The sequence below is a fragment of the Pelodiscus sinensis genome, chromosome 4, assembly GCF_049634645.1.
Source record: "Pelodiscus sinensis isolate JC-2024 chromosome 4, ASM4963464v1, whole genome shotgun sequence".
NCBI classification, from domain to species: Eukaryota; Metazoa; Chordata; order Testudines; family Trionychidae; genus Pelodiscus; species Pelodiscus sinensis.
The window spans coordinates 56,003,876-56,024,606 of NC_134714.1; the positions used below are offsets into that span (position 1 = coordinate 56,003,876).

At 39.8% G+C, this 20,731-nt stretch overlaps 1 protein-coding gene across 5 annotated transcripts in view; it reads right to left on the reverse strand.

Annotated features, from left to right (window-relative positions):
- DPH6 (diphthamine biosynthesis 6) overlaps nt 1-20,731 on the reverse strand; it is a 358,530-nt gene that overhangs the window by 258,542 nt on the left and 79,257 nt on the right. For all 5 annotated transcript variants that reach the window (XM_075927016.1, XM_075927014.1, XM_075927013.1 and 2 more), the window contains 2 exons: nt 11,181-11,254; nt 3,904-4,022 (listed from right to left, as the gene is read on the reverse strand). In XM_075927016.1, coding sequence (XP_075783131.1) covers nt 3,904-4,022; nt 11,181-11,254 — 193 coding nt within the window. The remainder of the gene's footprint in view (nt 1-3,903; nt 4,023-11,180; nt 11,255-20,731) is intronic.

The window sequence follows — 20,731 nt, forward strand, 5'->3', positions numbered from 1 at the left end:
TGGGAAGCAGAGAGAATTGCCTTCGTACTTGAATGCTTCTTTTATTTGATGTAATGATTACAATTTATTATTCAAAGGTTTAATCTTACAATGGGTAATTATTATACTGTAAGATAACAGAAAGGAACTGCAACATATACAGTACATGAAGCAACACTTATTAATTCCATAAAAGCTGGGAATTTTGGCTTTACAATTTTTTTGATTAAAATATTGAATAAGACAAGTTGTTCCTCAAGCAAACAATCTGTATTAGTTCTTAACAAAATGTACTGAAGATGAATAGACTTTAAGAGAGTGTTGTTAAAATATTGAAAAAAGCTAACCACTCTGAACTTAAGTCAATTTAATTGTAAATAAGACATTAGAATAATTCAAATTATATAGACAAAACTCAAATTTAGAATTCAGTTATTTAATATATCATAGTAGTCATGGCTTACAAATAATTTTTTTACTCAGGTCATATAAACTAGTTTACCACAGTGGTCTGAAAGCAGACTAAATATAAATGCTTTCTTCACATTATCCTTAGATGATCAGAAACCATCATAGATCCTATTGGGAACCAGGGGGAATATCCAGAGATATACTCTCACTACTGGTCTGCAGTAGACATAAACTATCACAGGCACATGTAATATGCTGCCAATGTGTTAGCATAACTAATCTGGTTTAGGATCTATTGCGAATGGGATATTAAGTTAACTTGAGAAATCATATTCTATGCAGAGATAGGGACTCATTGAGTTACAGATTCGAACATAGTTACTGAAGCTGAACTGCAATTTAATCCACAAATCACCTAACTTTAGTCTAGTGTGAGTGACGGCATCAAAAAGAGGCCCTTCATAATTACGTTGACACTTTATTATGCTCTGTTCCACCACCTTCCTTTGGATAATTGATATAACAGGATTTTACAGTAAAGGTGCCTATAGGCAGCTATTACCAGGTATTTTTCAGCTAATACAGACTACCTTGTATTATTTTAAATTGCCAGATTCAGTTCAAGTGGAAATACTGTACGAAAAAGTTCATCACACAGTTATAGTTTATTGGCAGCTCTGGGAAACATCAAGGAAGTGCTAGATATACATATGTTTGAACTACTTTCTTCGGTTCCTGTTCATCTCTTATTGGAACTTTTGAAATATACTCACTTTAAATTTTGGCCTTGGGACAAAGTGAAACTGACTAAAAAATAACAGAAGTGACATGAAGATACATTATGTACAGTGCTGGTTACAGTGTTCCTGTTGCACATAAGTGAAAGACCAAGTGACTTGGTCTGTCATCATTTGGAGCAGAGCACTATTCCAAGATGGAAAACTCTTGTTGCCGGCAAGGCTAACTATTGTAAAAGCAGATTTAAGGAAACGTACTAAACTAATGCTCATTTACTTGTATAATTATGTGTTATCTATATAAGCCTACAGTCTTTTACCTTTCCAATATTAGCACTAAGTTAATGGAAAACGTAAGATGAGAGGGTGTGTGGGCATGCCAATGCTGATGAACGTCAAGCTCAAGTTACCTGACTTGCTTGTTGTTTTAGCATCTGTACAGTATACCATCTAATGCATCAACTCTCAGACTTTTAAATCTGTTATTTTAAATATAGTCAGAGCAATCTGGCTTTAAAACGCCTTTGATTATTAAACTAAAAGGCAAGTAGGTAACCTGTATCTTTAGCTTCTTCGCCACCTGATATGTTAAACAGTTTTCATACCTTAAATTTACTTTAATAAAGCATGCAATTATTAAAGCACTGTAGAATGGCTCCAGAGCACATAAGCTCCATTAAATTTGCTTATATCTAATTATGACTGCCTGAGGCAGGTGAGAAATTGAGTCTGATAAGATCTTTCTTTTTACTTTAAAAAAAAGGCAGCAGTGATTTTCCATCTAATTACTATCTACAACTATTTACGGCATTTACTCTTTAAATGAACACTGCACAAAGCATTCTTTTGTGCACTAACCAGTCAATTTTAACTTTTAAAAGCACTTGAGCTACAAAGGACAAGTTTATCTTGCTTCAAGGATGATACAGGTCACCAACGATGTCACCCCGGAAGTCACTTTCTGAATAACTCAGGTCTTATCACTTTTTTAATGGATTTTGGTTTTTTAAACTAAAAATTAGTTTGGTTCTAAACTCTTTGCAAGAAGTACTGAACTGTCATATAATTCCAGAGAGCTGTTTATGAACAAAGCAAGTGAAACAAAGTTCAGTTGGTGACATATAATTACTTAGTTCTGAAAAGTCGTGCTAATTAATCTTATTCTTATGTCTTACACTGAGATTAAGTGCTGTAAAAATATAAGGAATGTTCCATTTCTGGTCTAGTGTACATGAGCTGGAAATTTTCTTTCTTTAAAATAAAAGATTTTGGGCTTTTTTCTTTATTTAAAGAGAGGTGCTGGCAGGAGGAAGTGAGGCAGTTATTTTCTATATATTATAACCAATCCCACCAGATGAGCATACACTATTAAAAATCAGAACATCTCATGTAAACTAAGAGTGAATGAAAGAGTTACTAAATATTTTAATAATGCTAACAGCATTGAAGAATCCGCTAAGAATAGTGAAAGGAGACCATCCTGAAGTGCTGTAAAACTAAAGTGTTGTGAAAGAAAGAAAGAAAGAAAGAAAGAAAGAAAGAAAGAAAGAAAGAAAGAAAGAAAGAAAGAAAGAAAGAAAGAAAGAAAGAAAGAAAGAAAGAAAGAAAGAAAGAAAGAAAGAAAGGGTTTCTTTTAAACTGATTATGTCAGTCTATGAAAAACAACTAATGTTACTCTCTATTATTCTTGAAAAATATTACACCATAATATTACCTCCTTTTTAAGAAAATGGTATTTAAAGAAGTAGAAGAAGGCATTAGACACTTAACGTGAATGTGTCACATATATGCTGAATGTAAGTCCTGTCACACACCAAAGTTATACGACACAATTTATCAGACGTATTTTTATCTATCCTTGCAGAGCTTACTCTTTTTCTATTATACTAGACATTCTTTGGTCTAATGACCCACAAAACCCTAGTGACCCTAAAAAAAGGAGTTTTTGTCACTTTTATTCTTAAATCCTCATCTGATACCTTTACATGAAAAACTGCTTAGAGACCTGTAATTTGGAAATGACATATTGTGCCATTAATAAGATTCTCATCTGCTTCTGTATGGTTACAGAACATGTGCAACTCAATAAAGCTTTCTTTAATGGTCCACTTGGGTACATCTTTTGTCTTTGCAAACATTCAGGTCATCTTTTGTAATGGCTTGTTCAATAAAAAAGTCACACTTTACACCGTTGCCAATGAAAGTCAAGGAATATGTTGATTTTGAGCTCTGATTTACTCAAACAATTAAATTATAACTATCATTCTTTAAAAATATCAGCAACAATACTCTATATGTGCTTCACAAATGTAAAGACTGCTGTTATACAAATTCTTTAAGTCTCAATATAATTACATGATGCTGGCTGTTCATTTTTTAAATCTTTGTTAAATCTTTTTCTGATTTTTATAATTCTGAACCTATCTCTAACCACAAATTTGTATTACCTCTGAATGAAAATACTATGAACCATTGTATTATATATGTATATTTCCTGGGGAGAAAAATATCAATGAAGAAATTTAATGACTAAACTATAAAAATGCATTGTGTATATTATGTATTATCTAGAATTCCATTAATTGTTCAGATGTTTTGTCATATTTTGACAATATTCATTTTTAAATCTATCCTTCTTCACCTGTTCATGTTACTATTTTTCACCTGAATTTACAAATCAGAATTTTTGTTTTCTTTTTCTTTATTATGCTTTTGCAATTGCTCATTAACAAATTAACTTTATCAAAGTGTTAAAATACATAATATGGACACCTACCAAAGGCTGCTACTTTTATGATAATAGCTTGAATGTGAGACGATATCATTTCTTTGAGCAAAACTTCTTGGTTTCGACGCCAAAGGTAAGCTAAAGACTGCAGATTAAGTCTCTTACACCTTTCAAAAAGAAAAATAAAGACAAATAATTGGGTCAATTCCAAATATTATGGGTTTTTTTATCCAGAACAAATTGTTTAACAATAAATGTAATACATTTCTTGGCTATCTTACCATTAAATGGTAAATCTTCAATATTTTATCATTAGCACATTTATCTGGTGCTTCTTGGGTCCTTAAGGGGAGCTCCTGGCAGTGGGCTAGTGGTGTGGAGGACGCAGGAGTCAGAGTCGGGTGGGTGAGGCGGGGATGAGGGCAGGGTGCATGGAGGTTCAGGGGGGCTGGGCAGAGGGTGTGTGTGTGTCTGTGGGTGGGCGTGGGTGTGCGTGCGCATGTATGCACACCTCCCTAAGACATATCAGAGCTGCTTCCTTTTTCCCCCTCCTGTCCCTGTCAGGGAGCAAGAGCAAAGTACACAGCTTATCAGTCCCCTGATCTCCCCATCCAGTAATTTGCCTCAGGAATGCAGCAAATTATGCATTTTCCCTTCATTTCCTGACAAAGGAGAACATTCAACAATGTACCCATATGAATCTGGGGGGTGGGGGAGCTTCATCCCTCTCCCAAGGTTGCCTGTGTGGTGGAAGGTGCAGGGCTGGGGTAGTCTCGGATGGGGAAGGGGGAATGCTCAACCAGCCCCTTTCACCTGCCTAGTAATTTCTGTCTCTTTTCTGTATGATTTTGAGAAGCGAGCCCATACCATTTTCCTGGCACAACCAAACCCTTATGGGTATGTCTACACTACAGTCGTTAGTCTGAATTAACTTTAATAGCGGCTATACATACAAACCGCTAGTTTGAATTTAAATCGAACTAGCGGAGCACTTAATTCGAACTAGGTAAACCTCATTCTACAAGGACTAATGCCTAGTTCGAATTAAGTAGTTCGAATTAAGGGCTGTGTAGCCACTTAATTCGAACTAGTTGGAAGTTAACTCTTTCCAGGTTGCCCTGGTGACCAATCTGGGCCAAACCAGGGAAACTCTTCTGCCCCCCTCCCGGCCCCGGAGCCCTTAAAGGGCCACGGTCTGGCTACAGTGCTTGTGCCAGTTGCAAGCCTGCCAGCACACAGCCAGCAGACCCTGCATCTGGCACGGCATGAGCCAGGCACCCGCTGCCATCCAGCCCTCCGCCTCTTCCCAGGACCAGGCTGGCGGCTCCCAGGAGCCTGCCCAGGGCCGCAAGAGGCGGGCGCCCACCTGGTCTAGTGTGGATATCGTGGACCTCATCGAGGTTTGGGGGGAGGCCTCCAACATCCACGACCTCTGCACTAGGCACAGGAATGCGGCCGTCTAGGGCAGGATAGCTACCAGACTGGCCACCAAAGGCCACATGCGAACCCAGGAGCGGGTTTGCATGAAAATCAAGTTGGTCCAGTGAGATCCCCAACCTTGAGCCCCGAGCTTAGAACATAAGAACATAAGAATGGACATACTGGGTCAGACCAAAAGTCTATCTAGCTCAGTAGCCTGTCTGCCAACAGCGGCCAGCACCAGGTACTCTGGAGGGGATGGACCGAAGACAATGACCAACCAATTTGTCTCATGCCATCCATCTCCAGACTTCCACAAACAGAGGCCAGGGATACCGTTCCTACCCCCTGGCTAATAGCACTCCATGGACCCAACCTCCATGAATTTATCTAACTTCTCTTTAAACTCTGTTATAGTTCTAGCCTTCACAGCCTCCTGTGGCACGGAGTTCCACAGGTTGACCATGTGCTGTGTGAAGAAGAACTTTCGCTTATTAGTTTTAAACCTTCTGTCCATTCATTTCATTTGGTGTCCTCTAGTCATTCTATTATGGGAACTAATGAAGAACTTTTCTTTATTCACCCTCTCCACACCACTCATGCGTTTATAGACCTCTATCATATCCCCCCTCAGTCTCCTCTTTTCTAAGCTGAAAAGTCCCAGTCTCTTTAGCCTCTCTTCATATGGGACCTATTCCAAACCCCTAATCATTGTAGTTGCCCTTTTCTGAACCCTTTCCAAGGCCAAAATATCTTTTTTGATGTGAGGAGACCACATCTGTACACAGTACTGAAGATATGGCATACCATAGTTTTATACTTCCCCTCCTCCTTCTTCCCCTGGCTTCCCCCTTCCAGCTCCCTCCCCCCAGGTTTCCTCCTCCCCTCTCCCACCCTCTCTCTTCTCCTCTCCCACCTCCTTTTCCCAGTCTCTCCAGAGGCTAATCCCCCCTCCCCCCAGTTTTGTTAAATAGAGTTTCTATTTTTGAACACACGTGTCCTTTATTTTTTATATCAGGAAGGGGGGCTAGGGAGGAGTAAGTGGAAGGAGGTGAGGGAGGAATGGGGCACAAGCCCCCAATGGGGAGGACTGGGGTGGCTCTGTGGGCTCCTCGGGGTGGAAGCTCTTCTGCAGGGCCTCCTGGATCCTGACAGTCCTCCGATTGACCCCCCTGGATGGCAGCCTCCGGCAAGTGCACCCGGGCTGATGGCCGAGTGCTGTGATGTGCCGAGTGAGGGCACTCAGGGCACTCCAAGACAGGACTGCTTTGCTGTCCTTCATCGAGGTAGACAAGCAAGTGGGGAACCCTGAGAACTGTCTGTCCGGGGTGGGAGTCGGGTCCCTTTAAGCACAACCCTTGGCTAGCTTGAGGCAGCAGCTCCACACTCAAGTCCTAACCTGATGCCCTGCCGGCCAGCCTTAACTTCAGTTCAGGGACCACTCAATGTGGACATACTATTTTGAATTAGGAAAATGCTAATTTGAATTAGTTTTTAGGTGTAGATGCACTAATTCGAATTAGCTTAGTTCGAATTAACTAATTCGAATTAAGTTAGTTCGAATTAGTGTAGACATACCAATGTTGCTTTAAGCTAAATAAGAGGAAGCTGTATATAGGAAGCCCTCACTATTTGTGGGAGATATGTTCTCAGATTACTGTGAATGGCAAAATCTATCAATACTGGGTGCTGGGGGTGTTTCTGATATAAGTAACCACATTTATAGACCCACTTATAGTTTCTGGCACTGACCTCATCTAACAGTGATGAATTAAGCCCCAAAACTTAATATAAATAATACTATATAAATGCAGACGATTTCTATTCACAATATTGCAGTCTATTTCTATTCACAATATTGAGGACAATGTTGCCCATCTATGGGATGTAGAGAGTAGATGGTTAAACTTTCACATCCCTAATTATAATATTATTGTCCTATTAGGGATATAAGAGTGCAGTCATTTAACTGGGTAACCAATAAGCCTGAGATTATCGGTTACCCAAACGGCTACACAGCTATAGATACAGCTGCTGGGGAGCAGTCTGCAGTCTCACACTGCTGCTTCCGATATAAAGGCAGCAGCACGGGGAAGCAGCCAGCTCCCCAGGAGTGAGGTGGCAGGCAGAATCCAGTGCACGCTGACTCCTTGCACCAGTTCCAGGGGAACTGGCTGCCGCCTCGTGTGTAACCGCTGACATTTTCAGTGATTATATTGTTCATCAGTTACATTCATTTTAACATCTCTATATCCTACATACCCTTATCAATTTCATGGACATAAAAAACACATCATGAACTGTGAAGCAAGCCTTCCATGTGAAATCCAGTGGCCCTTGTTTCTAGGACCACTCTAGAAATGGGGGCTACTAGTGACAGCCGAGCTGGGGAGAGACAGGAATCGACCATCCTCTGCACAGCTGCTTTGGGGGGGGGGAACCAAACTCAGCTCTGGATCCTTACCTTCTCTGCTTCAGGATGCTCTGGGACTGGGAAGCAGCCCCAGATATTCTTGAAGCTGGAGGACACTTGTGGACTTGGATTGATCTTCCCTGTGTGCTACTGGGCATACCCCAAGCAGGGAGCTCCTAACTGCAAGTTTGGGCAAGGTTAGGGCAGGACAAGACTTGCTCTTTCCTGGCAGGGCTGTCTGTGTCTCTCTCCTCACTGCAGAAAGCTCCACATACCTTCCTCCTTACTCTGTCCAGCTCAGAAGGCAGCATAAAAGTGAGATTGGCAATCAAATAAGCCCTCTAGAACAGGTTTGTACTCCCCCCCACCATATCCACTTTTGGGTTGGGACCCACATGGTTGCAACACTGTGAAATTTCAGATTTAAACACCTGAAAATAGCAAAAAAGCTTGCCGGATGCTGCTGCTGTATCATCATCTAATAGTGGCTGGGAAGCCAACACAATTAAGATTAAGAGCCCATGTAACCTATGGCAGCAACACAACTCCATCATAGGAAGTACTGTCAACCTTGGCATCTCATCCAACTGCTTCCCCCAACCTACCTATATTATGCCTCAGTCTAATTCAATCTGAGATTCAGCTAACACATTCTCATGGATATGAAGTTTTCCTCAGACACTGGCTGGATCAGGAAAAAAGTTCTGAGTGCCATTAGTATCTTTTTACTAACCCTCCTAATGGCTCATATATACACTAAACAGAAAGAGAACATGGATCCCTAAGTATTGCAACATAATAGTGCCCACTATGTGAAGGAGGAAACCTCCTTATATCATTTTCTAGAAATATTTAGATGGCGAAGAAAGCCACCCACGAGCAGGTCTGTCAACACATTCTGCAGTCCACACCACATGTTCAGGCATTGCATGGATTCTCACCCCATGGTCTGTGTTGGCTTCCCAGTCACTACCGGACAATAATGCAGCAGCAGTATCGAGGATGCTTTTACCATCTGAGTGTGACCTGACCTTCATCTGCTGCTAGAAATCTATCAACTCACATATTCAGTGCAGTTTACGTTTCATACTGAAGTTGGTAACCAGATTAGCAAATCTCACAGAGATCAGTGTGGTGAGACCTATTATTTTAACAAAAAATGGATGCTAGTGATCAATCAGTACCCAAATTGTCAGCACAAAGTGGTGTTTTCTTGAGCAAAGGATACACCATCCCTTCTGTAAGAGACGCTGGTAGCCTTACCTCCTTAGCAGAGGCACTAACAATCATAACTAGCCTACTAGTGTTCACCACCCAGGCCAGACATGGATGCACAGGGCAGGCTGTGAGACTACATGGGCTATGCTAGCTGTACATTAGCACATTAATCATTTTTCCTTAGCCTACATTTAACCAGGAAAGAGCTAGCATTTCATATCTCTGTAGCCATGGAAGCTGACATTTTGACTCAAATCCTACTCCTTACTTCACCTGATCAAGAAAGGTCAGTGGAAACACTTATCCGCGTGTAAGATCTACCCTTTTTTCCTTTTTTGGGTCTGAACCCCCAAAAAAGCACAAAAAGTCATGTACATGTTGCTTGCATGTGTATATGTGCAAGTGTACATTGGTACAATCAATCTTTGTTGCAACTCTCAGAAGAAGAATTACGGTATTACCCAAATTAAAAGAGGAATGCAAGTTGCTGTTTAATGATATTTTATTATTATTAAACAAACTCCTCCTGTGTTAGACTGGGATCGTTGGTAAGTCTGGCTTGTTTTCAAAGGGAAGTAGGAGGAGTACAGCCAGTATCAGGTGTCCCATCTGTTTTATTAATTGAAAATATATGATGCTTTTTCTATTAACTCCTGATCATCCTTCAGGAGATGCTAGATTCATCTGGTTATTGGGAGAGTATGATGAATTAATGCAGGGGCGGGGAACCTAAGGCCCTGAGGCCAGATGCAGAATGCAGCTCCCAGCTTGCCTGAATCTGGCCCCAGGGACTCAGACCTCCCCCAACACCAGCATTGGGGAGCCCGTGCTAATTTTGTTTTGTGCTGTTTAGAGTTTTTGTTTTTTTGTTTTGGTATTTATTTATTACTTTTCACTTCTGTGCAATTCCCAACAGAGGGTCAGCGACCCTCAACCCAAACAAGTAAGCATAGGATGAGCATTGTATGGTCTGTGATATTGCTCTGTTTTCAGATTTTTCTGATTTAAAGTTATATATATTATGCTTCTGCTCATTTTCATTTTCTGTCCTTAATAGAAATTTCAACTAAAAATTGTCAACTAGTGACCACCAGATTACTTTGGTCAATTCTAGATATTTTTCCCTCTTACCACTGGATGCTCTAACTGAAACCAATAAAGGTCAGTGGAAACAAATGTCTCAATACCACTCCCATTATATCAATGCCAAACTCTGAATAGCTTTCAATGGCTCCAGGATTAGATAAAAAGAAGACTATGGAATCCATCAACAGGATTATTATAGCTAGGGATGTCAACATGTAAACGTCTACATGATTAACCAATAAGCCTGGGCTTATCAGTTAATCTTGTCGATTATTTGCATTATGCTCCCCCTTGCTCATTCTGTATCAGAGGCACCAAGGGACGGGGAGTGAGACCCAGTGTCTGTGATGAGCTGGCACTGATCCACTTGGCTCCTCCCACCCCTGCGCTGCTGCCTCTGATATCATATCCTCTAAAATATCTGATCCATAAAACATACTAACTCAGGGCACTGTGTTGTTCTCTGTGTGAGGCAGCAGTGTAGAGGGTGAGGAGGTAAGGCTGAAGTCAACACGTGCAGGAAGCCGGCTGCAAGCAAGTTCCCCTTGTGTGTCAACTCCGCAGACTCTCCTGCCTCACCTTGCTGCCTCATACAGAGTTGGGGGAAGGAGCCAGTTGAAAGCCAGTTCCCTGCAGCATCAGCTCTCCACTGCTGCTCCCGCACATGCTGCTGCCTTTACCAGAGGCAGAAGCGTGGCAGGGGAATTTGCCACAAAGCAGCCTCTGTCCGTGGCAGACTCGAGCTCTCCACGTATGCTGGGTTCTCCACATCCCACAGAGCAGCCTCTAATCATAGTGAGCCTGTATCAAAGGCAGCAGCGTGGGGCAACAGGCAGCCATTTTTAAACCGGCTCCCCTCACAGACCGACCCAATCCCAGGAGACTATCAAATAGTCATGTAACCACTAAGATTTCACGCAGTTACATGACTATTCAATTACACAATATCTAATACCCCTAATTATATCATCTACTATAATTTCCCTATGAGTATGTAAGCAAGATATACACACAGAGAGAACACCACAGTGCTCTGAGTTAGCATGTTTTATGGATCAGATATTTTAGAGGATATGAAATAAAAACATCTGTTTTACTCTATATTACATACTTTGTTGTTTTTATGCACATCACTAACAAAAAATCTGTTTTCAAATTTGTAAGTAAGTTTTCAAGAATATTTTCTTACACATTTTCCACTCGAACTCGTTGATAGTCAGAAAGAATGGCGCCTACCGAGACACCTTCCACGGCTTCCTTGTCCTTAGGGGAAAAATAGAAAAGGAACGGTGGCGTTACAAATACATTAATGCACATGCTCATTGGCAGAATGAAGATTCAGAAATACAGAGTAATTCACTTTGAAAACTTAATAGTACCTTTTCTAAATATTTTATAAATACCTAATTTTTTTAAAAAAGAAAAAAGAAAAAGTGAATAGGCTGTTAGGCAGATCTCTGCACAAGTCGGAGGCACAGCAGTGGTAGAATTGCTCTGTGGATATTACTCCAACCTCAAAGGGAGCATTACCTTTAGTACAACTACTCTTACAGAGGAAATTTCCAGTGTACTTACAAAGCTTTAGGCCCTATCCTGCTCTAGTACTTTTCATTCGAACAGGAGAAAGGCACGATTTGCCATTTTGTCTGAGAGCACAAATTAAGGCTTATTATGTTCCTCCCTCTTACGATCCAGGCTAAAATATTTTGCACCACAAAGGAAGTCTCTGAGGATTCCTCATAATTTTTTCTCTATTTTAAATACAGGCCATCCTCACTATAAGTCCAAGACACATTCCAAAAAACTTGGACTTACAGCGAAACAACTTAAAGCAGGCATTTTTTTTCCCTGCGGCTGAATTCTATTTGCACAAATTGCGGAGTTTTACTGAGCGACTTAAGAGCGGGGAATGGGAGGACTTATAACATATCCTACAAGCGTGAACATCTTTAGAGTGGACCAGATGTATACCGGGGCAACTTATAGTGGGGACACCTGTACTTTACTCTTCTCCCAGCAATGAACCTCTAGTCTCCAGTCTGGGAAAAATGGTACAGTCAATCATTATTTTTCCTTAAAAGATATGTCGGTCACCTTAAGGAAGATCATTCCACCAACAAACAAATCTTATCAAGATACAGTGGTCACCATTAAACAGTATTTGCAAACATATGACAGAAAGGAGTGAGATTATGATGCTTTTCTAATACACAGAGCAGTAGATATCTATGGTAACTGTGAATGCTGACTTCGATAGCTTCCGTTATAAAACAGATTTTGGGAAGTTTTCCCATATGATCTTTGTCTCCATTTTTAATTACTTATGTTGATTTTTTGCAAATATCTTATAAAACATTACATTTAAAAATGTATATACATTTAAAATGATTCTTAGAAACCATCTGCATTTGGTTTGTTTGATTCAAGTTCATATCAGAACCTATTTACTGGGATAGAAGTAGCATTCTTTTTCCTAAATTTTCACCCAATAAAACTGACTTGAGCCAAATTAGTTTTCTTACCATGGTTGATCATGGTTTAAAGATGTAACTTCTCCTCTGAGGTTGCTCTGCCTTGTACCATTCCTGTGAAGTTTGCAGCAAGACTTTCTCACAAAACTTTTATCTATAAATCTATCCTCCATGTATGTTTCTCAGAATGAAATTGGTCTTTTTTGCCAAGACATTCAATTGAAAACTCATAGTCAGTTTCTTATCAGTAATTACCCCCCAAGTCACTTGCTTCATAACTATTTTTTAAGATAACAATTCCCTGTTTTATCCTGGAGCTGCATTATCCTTTCCTTAGTGTATTATTTTATAGGTCTTTACATTAATTCTCATCTCATACCAGTCCAACCAAATTCCCAAGTTGTTCATATTCAACTGTATTTTTGATTGAAAATCCTCTCTATTTGTTGTAACTCCTAGCTGTATCATCTGCAAATTTGATCACTATTGAATTTACATTCTCCTTCAGGTCATTAATGAATGTTGAATACTGATTTCAATATCAAGTTCTATATGGGATTCCACTTGATGCCTCTGCACATTCTGCAATAATACTATTGATAATAAGTTATTATATCTTATCTGTCAGCAGTTCATTATCCATTGATATTATTATCTAGACAGTATTCCGGCTGCTTTTCTTTGAGAATCCTGTACAATACTAAATCAAAGGACATTTAAAAATATAGATAAATTACATCCATTGCATGTCCCTTACCACCCAGTCTGTTACTACATTTGAAAAAGGAAAAGAAAAAGAAAGTAGTAATCAAGCTAAGCAGAATTGTCTCTGAATAAAATTCTTTTTTTAAAATTTTCTATTGAGCTTTCTTGAGTATTTAACTACTTAATGTGTATACTATGCATTTGGAAGCTTTTCTCAAGTATTTCTTTGTTCTGGTTGACTTTGATATGTGAGATATGTGTAGTACTACTAGTAATACTAATAGCACTTAAATAGCACAGTCAGGTTCAAAGCACTTTATAAAACTGTATAATTAATCCCCATAACAACTTTGTTAGGTACAGCAGCTAAGTATTATTCCGTAAATTTTCATTTTATATAAATAGTATATGCTTCTCATTTTAGTTAGAATTACTTAGTTAGAGGCTATACCATGAAATAAGTATTGTAGTTTAATTACATTAATGCACTTCTCAAAAGATTTAAGTTCACTTGGCCTTCATGCTTGTGCCTTATATATATCCATGGAGTATTAATAGATCAATGACCTACTGAACAAAATACAAATGATGTCACTATAATACATACTGCTCATTACCACATTTACAACCAGATTTTCTGCTTAGCCTTGTGCCATCATTTTGTGAAAATCATCTCATGGTGTGAAGTGAGAGTTTTCTATTTTCATTAATTTTCTTAAAGTTCTCAGTGACCATTTCTAAAAGTGAATGTTTTTATCATAAAACATCTGAATGAACTGTTCCTTCTGAAGCTCTAAAAATAAAAATATTTATAGTAAACTAAGACTTTGCGGTCACATTTTAAGCAACAGATCTATAAATCAAAAAACAACAACCAGTGTTGTATAACCAAAGCATGACTTCTGTTAATTGTTACTACTATGAATGAATGACACACTGTCATCCTCATTCTAATTACTGGGTATTTCTATATCTCACCCAGCTTCTGAGATGTATTTAGATATGACTTGTTCTCTACAATATAGCAAAACAGCACAAGAACAAGCTATTGACTTTATATTCTGGCTGAATTCACTCTTAGCTCGTCACTGTTTTGCTTCGCCTTTATCAGTTTTTCTGGAATTATATTGTGCCAACAAAGGCATAAACATTAGCAAGTATGCTTTACACACAAATATTCATCCTAAGTTCCTACTTCATGATTCATACGACTCTATTGTCTGGCTATATCAAAAGAAACTCAGGAGATATTTGATATCAGGATGCAATGTTATTAGATGTCTGGGATTCCCCAGCAGATAAGAGCGTACAGTTCAGGTAACAGGTAAAATCCATGCTTATTTCATAATTATATGAGTGGCTTCCACCAGCTCCTCCAGTTTTCCCATCCAGGTCCCTCCAGCAAATCTACTGATGGGAACTTACCTTCCAGACTCCCTTGTAGGAAGGTTAAAGTGGGATATAAGAATGAGAAGCTGGCTCCCTGCCATACTAATCATAGGAAAGTCTTCAACTGCTCTCCCATTCGTTCCTTTAACAAACACCTCTTTTTAAGTCCTTTTCCAAGCCATTTATCAGGTCACTGTCTTTTCCAATGGAGTATCTGCACTGGTCACCCACGTCATCAATTAGCGTGGCTGCCTCCTCTAAAACCCAGTCGTTTTCCCAGACATCTCTTACTACCCCAGTTTTACACTGCCATAAACAAATATGTTCCACTGCTTTACAGGAGAATTTCATCCTCCCTGAAAGTGATGCCCCAGGATGCCCTAACTGCTGAGCCTATTATGACCCCCCAAAGGATTTGGCTGTCCCCCTATTAGAATCTGTTGTGTCTAGTCCACCCAGGTGGCTCTCCACGGCTCTCAACCAAACACTACATGAACGCATGTCTGAAAACACAGAGCTGCGTTAAATACCTTCTTGTTCTGGCAGTAACTGAACTCCTTTACACATTCCCAAATAGTGTTCTCCACTGTGTGCCACAACATTATGTCAGCAACTGCTGACAGGCCTGTATGGCGCACAGCAGGGGCATCACCTCATTAAATAACATGCTTCACCTTCCATGCCCTGTCACTGGACCCCAGTTGCCGACTCTTAAGGCCATTAGGATGTCCACTATGTGCTTAAGAAAAACAGTCCTGTGCCCACAGATCCATACCACTGCCTTCATAGTCGATTTTCCAGCACATGCAATGGATCCACAACATATTAATGGTGACTCACCACCCAAGGTTTCTCACATGTATTGTATGCTTCTGAATGCCAATGATCAATTGTCTGAATTGCCTGTGGCCCCGCACCCAGCAGTACTGCTGCTGTTGTGGCTCCTGACTGCAAATGAGTGAGAACCAAATTCCATGGGGCAGAACAAAGCTCAGAGCCTATCCAAAAGTTAAGAAATGCTCCCCAGCCTCCTTGATCAGTCAAATTTAATATCCCTGCTTGTTCTTGATGGTGTACATAGCACAGTTCTAAGCCCCTTTCCCACCATCTCCACATTTACAACTGCCCACATATGTAATTTAATTCACTTCATTCTTCTTCAGTTTCACAGCATCCCCTAAATGTTCCTTCAGAGGAGCAACATGTAAATCTTGTATAGCGAATCTAGCTGCTAAGGTGCCAGTGTGAGAGGAAATTAAGAGCTTAAACAATTATGGGGATAACTAATGACAGCTGGTGAGTAACTTGACTTTGTTAACAGCCCCTTCAGCATGATTTACTCATAAAGGACCAAGATCCTGATCCATCCTAATAGGTATGGACCCATCCACTGAAGTCAAAAGGAATTGCAGATGCTCAGCATTACTCAGAATCAAGTCCTACAATAATTTCTCCTGTTATGAATGATTTTTCCGTCACTGTGAGGGTTTATTACATTAATTTGCTATTTTTGTTTTATGTGCTGCAAAAATGCACAATCTACTTTTGTCATTTGACTAGTTGACTAGTCAATTAGAATTCAGATTAAGTTTTATCTTGCATCAGTCCCAATGATGAAATATACTGACATGCAATAACTTTATCCAGTAAGCAATTTTACAGCACCAGTATTGTTTTCTTCAACATATTGTAATTAAATATGGATATTGTTAATGGTATAATTTTTCTTGCTAATATGGAACACAGATGATGTACAGAAATGTAATCAATGTTAACAATTCCATGGTTTTTATAGACTACTTTTTCTTATAGTAGAGAACAGATGAAGCATCAGGGCTCTATTTTAAACAAAAAACTTCAAACTTCTAAAGAAAATGAAAAGTAGCTCCAGTCATAATTTAAATACAGACTACTGCTTGGATCTGCAGTGCTATTATTCCATACCTAGCAGCACTGAAACGGAAGGTAAATCAAATCTTAAAGACATGATAGGAATCAGAAAAAGAACCACAATTCTTCGCAACATATGCACAGTATTCCTCAGGTAGAACATGACCAGGATTTACAGTATCACAGATTTTGGGCTGTTGATTCGTTCACTAGCATCTCCAGTTAAGGAGTGCAACAAGAACTCTGATCCATGCCTCCAGAACCACTCTCAAGAATCTTATCTCCCATTCAAATATACAATAGTATCACTATTCAAGACCAGACCTGTCTAACCGATTGGTTTGCAAGCTATTTTAGCTACTTGGTTGGGCTATGAAACAATGGCTAGTGAGATGTCAGTAGCTGGTTGGTCACAGGGTTCTGATTTCTCTCCTTCTTTTCAGCTGTTTCTACAGACCTCTGGGCTCTTCACTGTAAAGAAGAGACTAGAAAAGCAGTTGGGCATGAATAGGAGCTAGCCTAGCTACTGTATTAATGGTTACAGTGGAGGAAAAGAAGTCACATCAATACACCTGAGCTATTAGTGGGACAGGAATGTCTGTGAGAAAAAAATGATGTAACTATATAGGATAGTAGAAACACAAAAGGTCAAGGTGACGGAGCAGCATGTTGAAGGGAGCCAAATGACAGGTAAGTACATGCAGAGGGAGACAAGAACTTGGCAAGAAAAAGGCAAGAGAATTGAAGAAAAAAAGTATGCTGCAGAGAATAGCAAAAATATAAAGCATGAGTAGTTTCTTTCAAAAAGGAAAAACACCTATCACATTAAAAACAGCTAAAAATCAAACTCTTTCCTAATACTACTTTTCTATAGAAGCAACTATTCCAACTGCCAAAGAGATATTCTGCATTTGTGTAAATATGAATGGCAGGAAAAATCATCTATACCTGTGTTCAACACTATGAAATACTTTGAGAACACCTGGATGTACATTCTTTGCAAGCAATCAAAACGGTAGTTTTTAGGCACTGAACTAAAACAAAAGTCAATTCACTCAACATGGTTCATTTGTGGTGTTTAGTGGAGCACATATACAAGGAGGAGTAAGTCCTTAATATAACCACCTAAGAAAGACCAAGTTGTGATGATATAAAACAATCAAGTTTCAATTTCAAATAAAAGTAGGAACCGAGATCATCTCATGTCTATTTGTTTTGCGAACATCATTTTGATTGAATGAATTTCTAATAAATATGAAAGCAGATCTAATGACAGGCTGGGAAAGTGTGAAAAAAGAAACACAAAGTAAAATTTTCCTTATTAAATGATTAGTTGAGGATGTCCAATAACATATTTTTATATTCTGAAAGTTAAAGTAAGATGTAATCAGCATCTTGAAAGATTGTGGCCTAAGTTAAAAAACACTCTGTCATGCCATAAATAACAACAGCTTTACACCCTGTGCCCATCACCATTTTTCTAGTTACTTCATATCCAACTCGGATCAGGTATCATTACTTTTACCATATTAAAAGGTATTTCCGTATTTTTGTTGTAGATTAATTCCCCTACAGCACAGTTGTTAATTGATATTATGCAGAAAATAATGCTAAATTCTATTAGAATCCCTAGGAAAGTATGATGCAAAGATCTAATGAAGATGTCTAGAGCTTTGAACTACTGAAGTTTAAGGAAGCAGACTAAAAAATTGTACTTATTTATTTGAAAGAGGTTTCTCAAAGATTTTTGTTGTTGCTGTTGTTTCTAATATTTTACTGAATATTAAGAACTAGCCAATTAGCCCGTCATAAGACAGGATGTTCAGGTCTCTCCTCCACGTCGGTCTTCTATCCTGAGCTTCCGGTCTCTCGTTCCGTCTCTCTCTCTCTCTCTCCTCCTCCTCCTCCTATTTCCTCCCCTCTCTCTCTCTCTCTCTCTCAGCTCTCCTCTGCCTCCTGCCCCTCTCTGTCTCTTCTCCTCTCCCTCCTGCCTCTCACTCGGGGGACCGTGGAGCCCAAACAACTGTTTGGGCTCCGCACTCTCCATGCTGCATGGGGAGCGCGGAGCCCAAACGGTTGCTTGCGCCACTTGCTCCCCCGCGGCAGCCCAGCTGAGCGGCGCAGAAGTCAGCTGAGCGCCACGGTGGGAGGCGAAGGGGGGTGGGGCGGTGACGGTCACAGCCAGGGGGCGGGGCCTGGAGCCGCTGTCACGCCGCACATCACTGCCCCACCACCCTTCGCCTCCTACCGTGGCACTCGGGTGACTTCTGCGCCGCTCAGCCGGGCCATCGCAGGGGAGCAAGTGGCACAAGCGGCCATTTGGGCCCCGCACTCGCCATGCAGCACGGGCCGCCCAGAGGGAACAGCCAGCATTTCAGCAACAGCGCCCCCCCAGAGGGAACAGCCAGCATTTCGGCGATACAGACTCTAAGGGTACGTCTAGACTACATGCCTCTGTCGCCAGAGGCATGTAGATTAGGCTACCCGACATAGTAAAATGAAGCGGCGATTTAAATAATCGCCACTTCATTTAAATTTACATGGCTGCCGCGCTGAGCCGACAAACAGCTGATCAGCTGTTTGTCGGCTCAGCGCAGTAGTCTGGACGAGCGGGTGCCGACATCAAAGGTATTTGTCGACCACCCAGGTAAACCTCCTGGGATGAGGTTTACCTGGGTGGTCAACAAATACCTTTGATGTTGACACCCGCGCGTCCAGACTATCGCGCTGAGCCGACAAACAGCTGATCAGCTGTTTGTCGGCTCAGCGCGGCAGCCATGTAAATTTAAATCAAGCGGCGATTACTGAAATCGCCGTTTCATTTTACTATGTCGGGTAGCCTAATCTACATGCCTCTGGCGACAGAGGCATGTAGTCTAGACGTACCCTCAGACACTGGGCTAACATCCAGAGCTGTCTGATCAAACACAGAGAGCTTGATACAGCTTCAGCACTGTGACTGACTATATCATTATAATAATTCTTTATATGCTTTTTTTGCAGTACCATAAGAAACACGCTGTGCGAAGATACATTTCCTTATTCAGTGACTAAAAATGATGAAATTCTAGAGCAAGAAACAGGGAAGTGGTAATATCTTTCAGTGGACCAAGTTCTGTTGGTCAGGGACAAGCTTTTGAACCTATTTCACTTGTGACTGTCTATAGTTACTATAAACCTGCATTTTTTTTTCAGATTGAGGAATTTACCTGTTTTACAACATAATAAAGTTACACATACTGCAACCAATCCTGTATGAAATACAATAGGGATCTGAAATATTTTTTTATACTTTTTCAAGTTTTTTTTCTTGCTAATAAAGTAAATTGACATTTTCAGGTCTTTTATTGAAAACTCGAAGAATTATGTAATCTACAGAATTAATGCTCAGGAGTGTTCAGCCATAACAGCTGCCAGCAGCATTCAAAAGTGTTTTCAATATTCAGTTTCCCAGCTCCCACAAATTCCCATTTAATTTGCCATTAAAAACACTTACAATATTTTACAGCCATATCCTCCACATAGCATGCATGTTCACATATTTTGGCAAACTGAGATTCATACTATTTAAGACTGTTTAATTACTGCTGCATTAATATTATATTGGTTATTTTTCCTTAACTCAATGTCTCACAGAAAGCGTTGCATTTTCAACCACATTTAATGAAAAAAAACCTCCACCACCTGGCACAGTATATGAATACAGGGCATCAGCAATGTTGTCTCAAAAACAAAATTTTCATACCTATACATACCACCCATAACACGGCTCTCCATACTATTTCATACTACACACTCTTCTTTGTTCCTTACCAAAACAAATAATTGTAGGTCACGTGTGGTAAAATAAAGGATCAGTATGTATGACATTAAATTATTTCCTTACTAAAAACATATAGAGGTTAATTTCTATTTAATATATAAATGCAGACACTATTTTTATTATGTATGCAAACATACTTTTTTTTTAATATTGCTGATTTCTCATTCAATATAATTGCTACATTCCACCATTGTTACAATCAGCACAAGTGCTCAACCTCAAAACACACACAATTTAAAAAAACAAGTTGATAGTAAAAGAGTAGACTCTGTAAAAAGCCTTCAACTGTGGATTCTACTCTCCAACATACACCCCAGACCACCTGAACTAAAACAGCTTAGATGAGTAAACCTTTAGAGTACATTTCAAGATGCATTTAGAGCTTTGAAAAATCTAATCCTGTGCTTCCAACCACTGTGTCATACTCCCCCCTCTAATTCTTTTGTGTAAAGGAATTAAAGA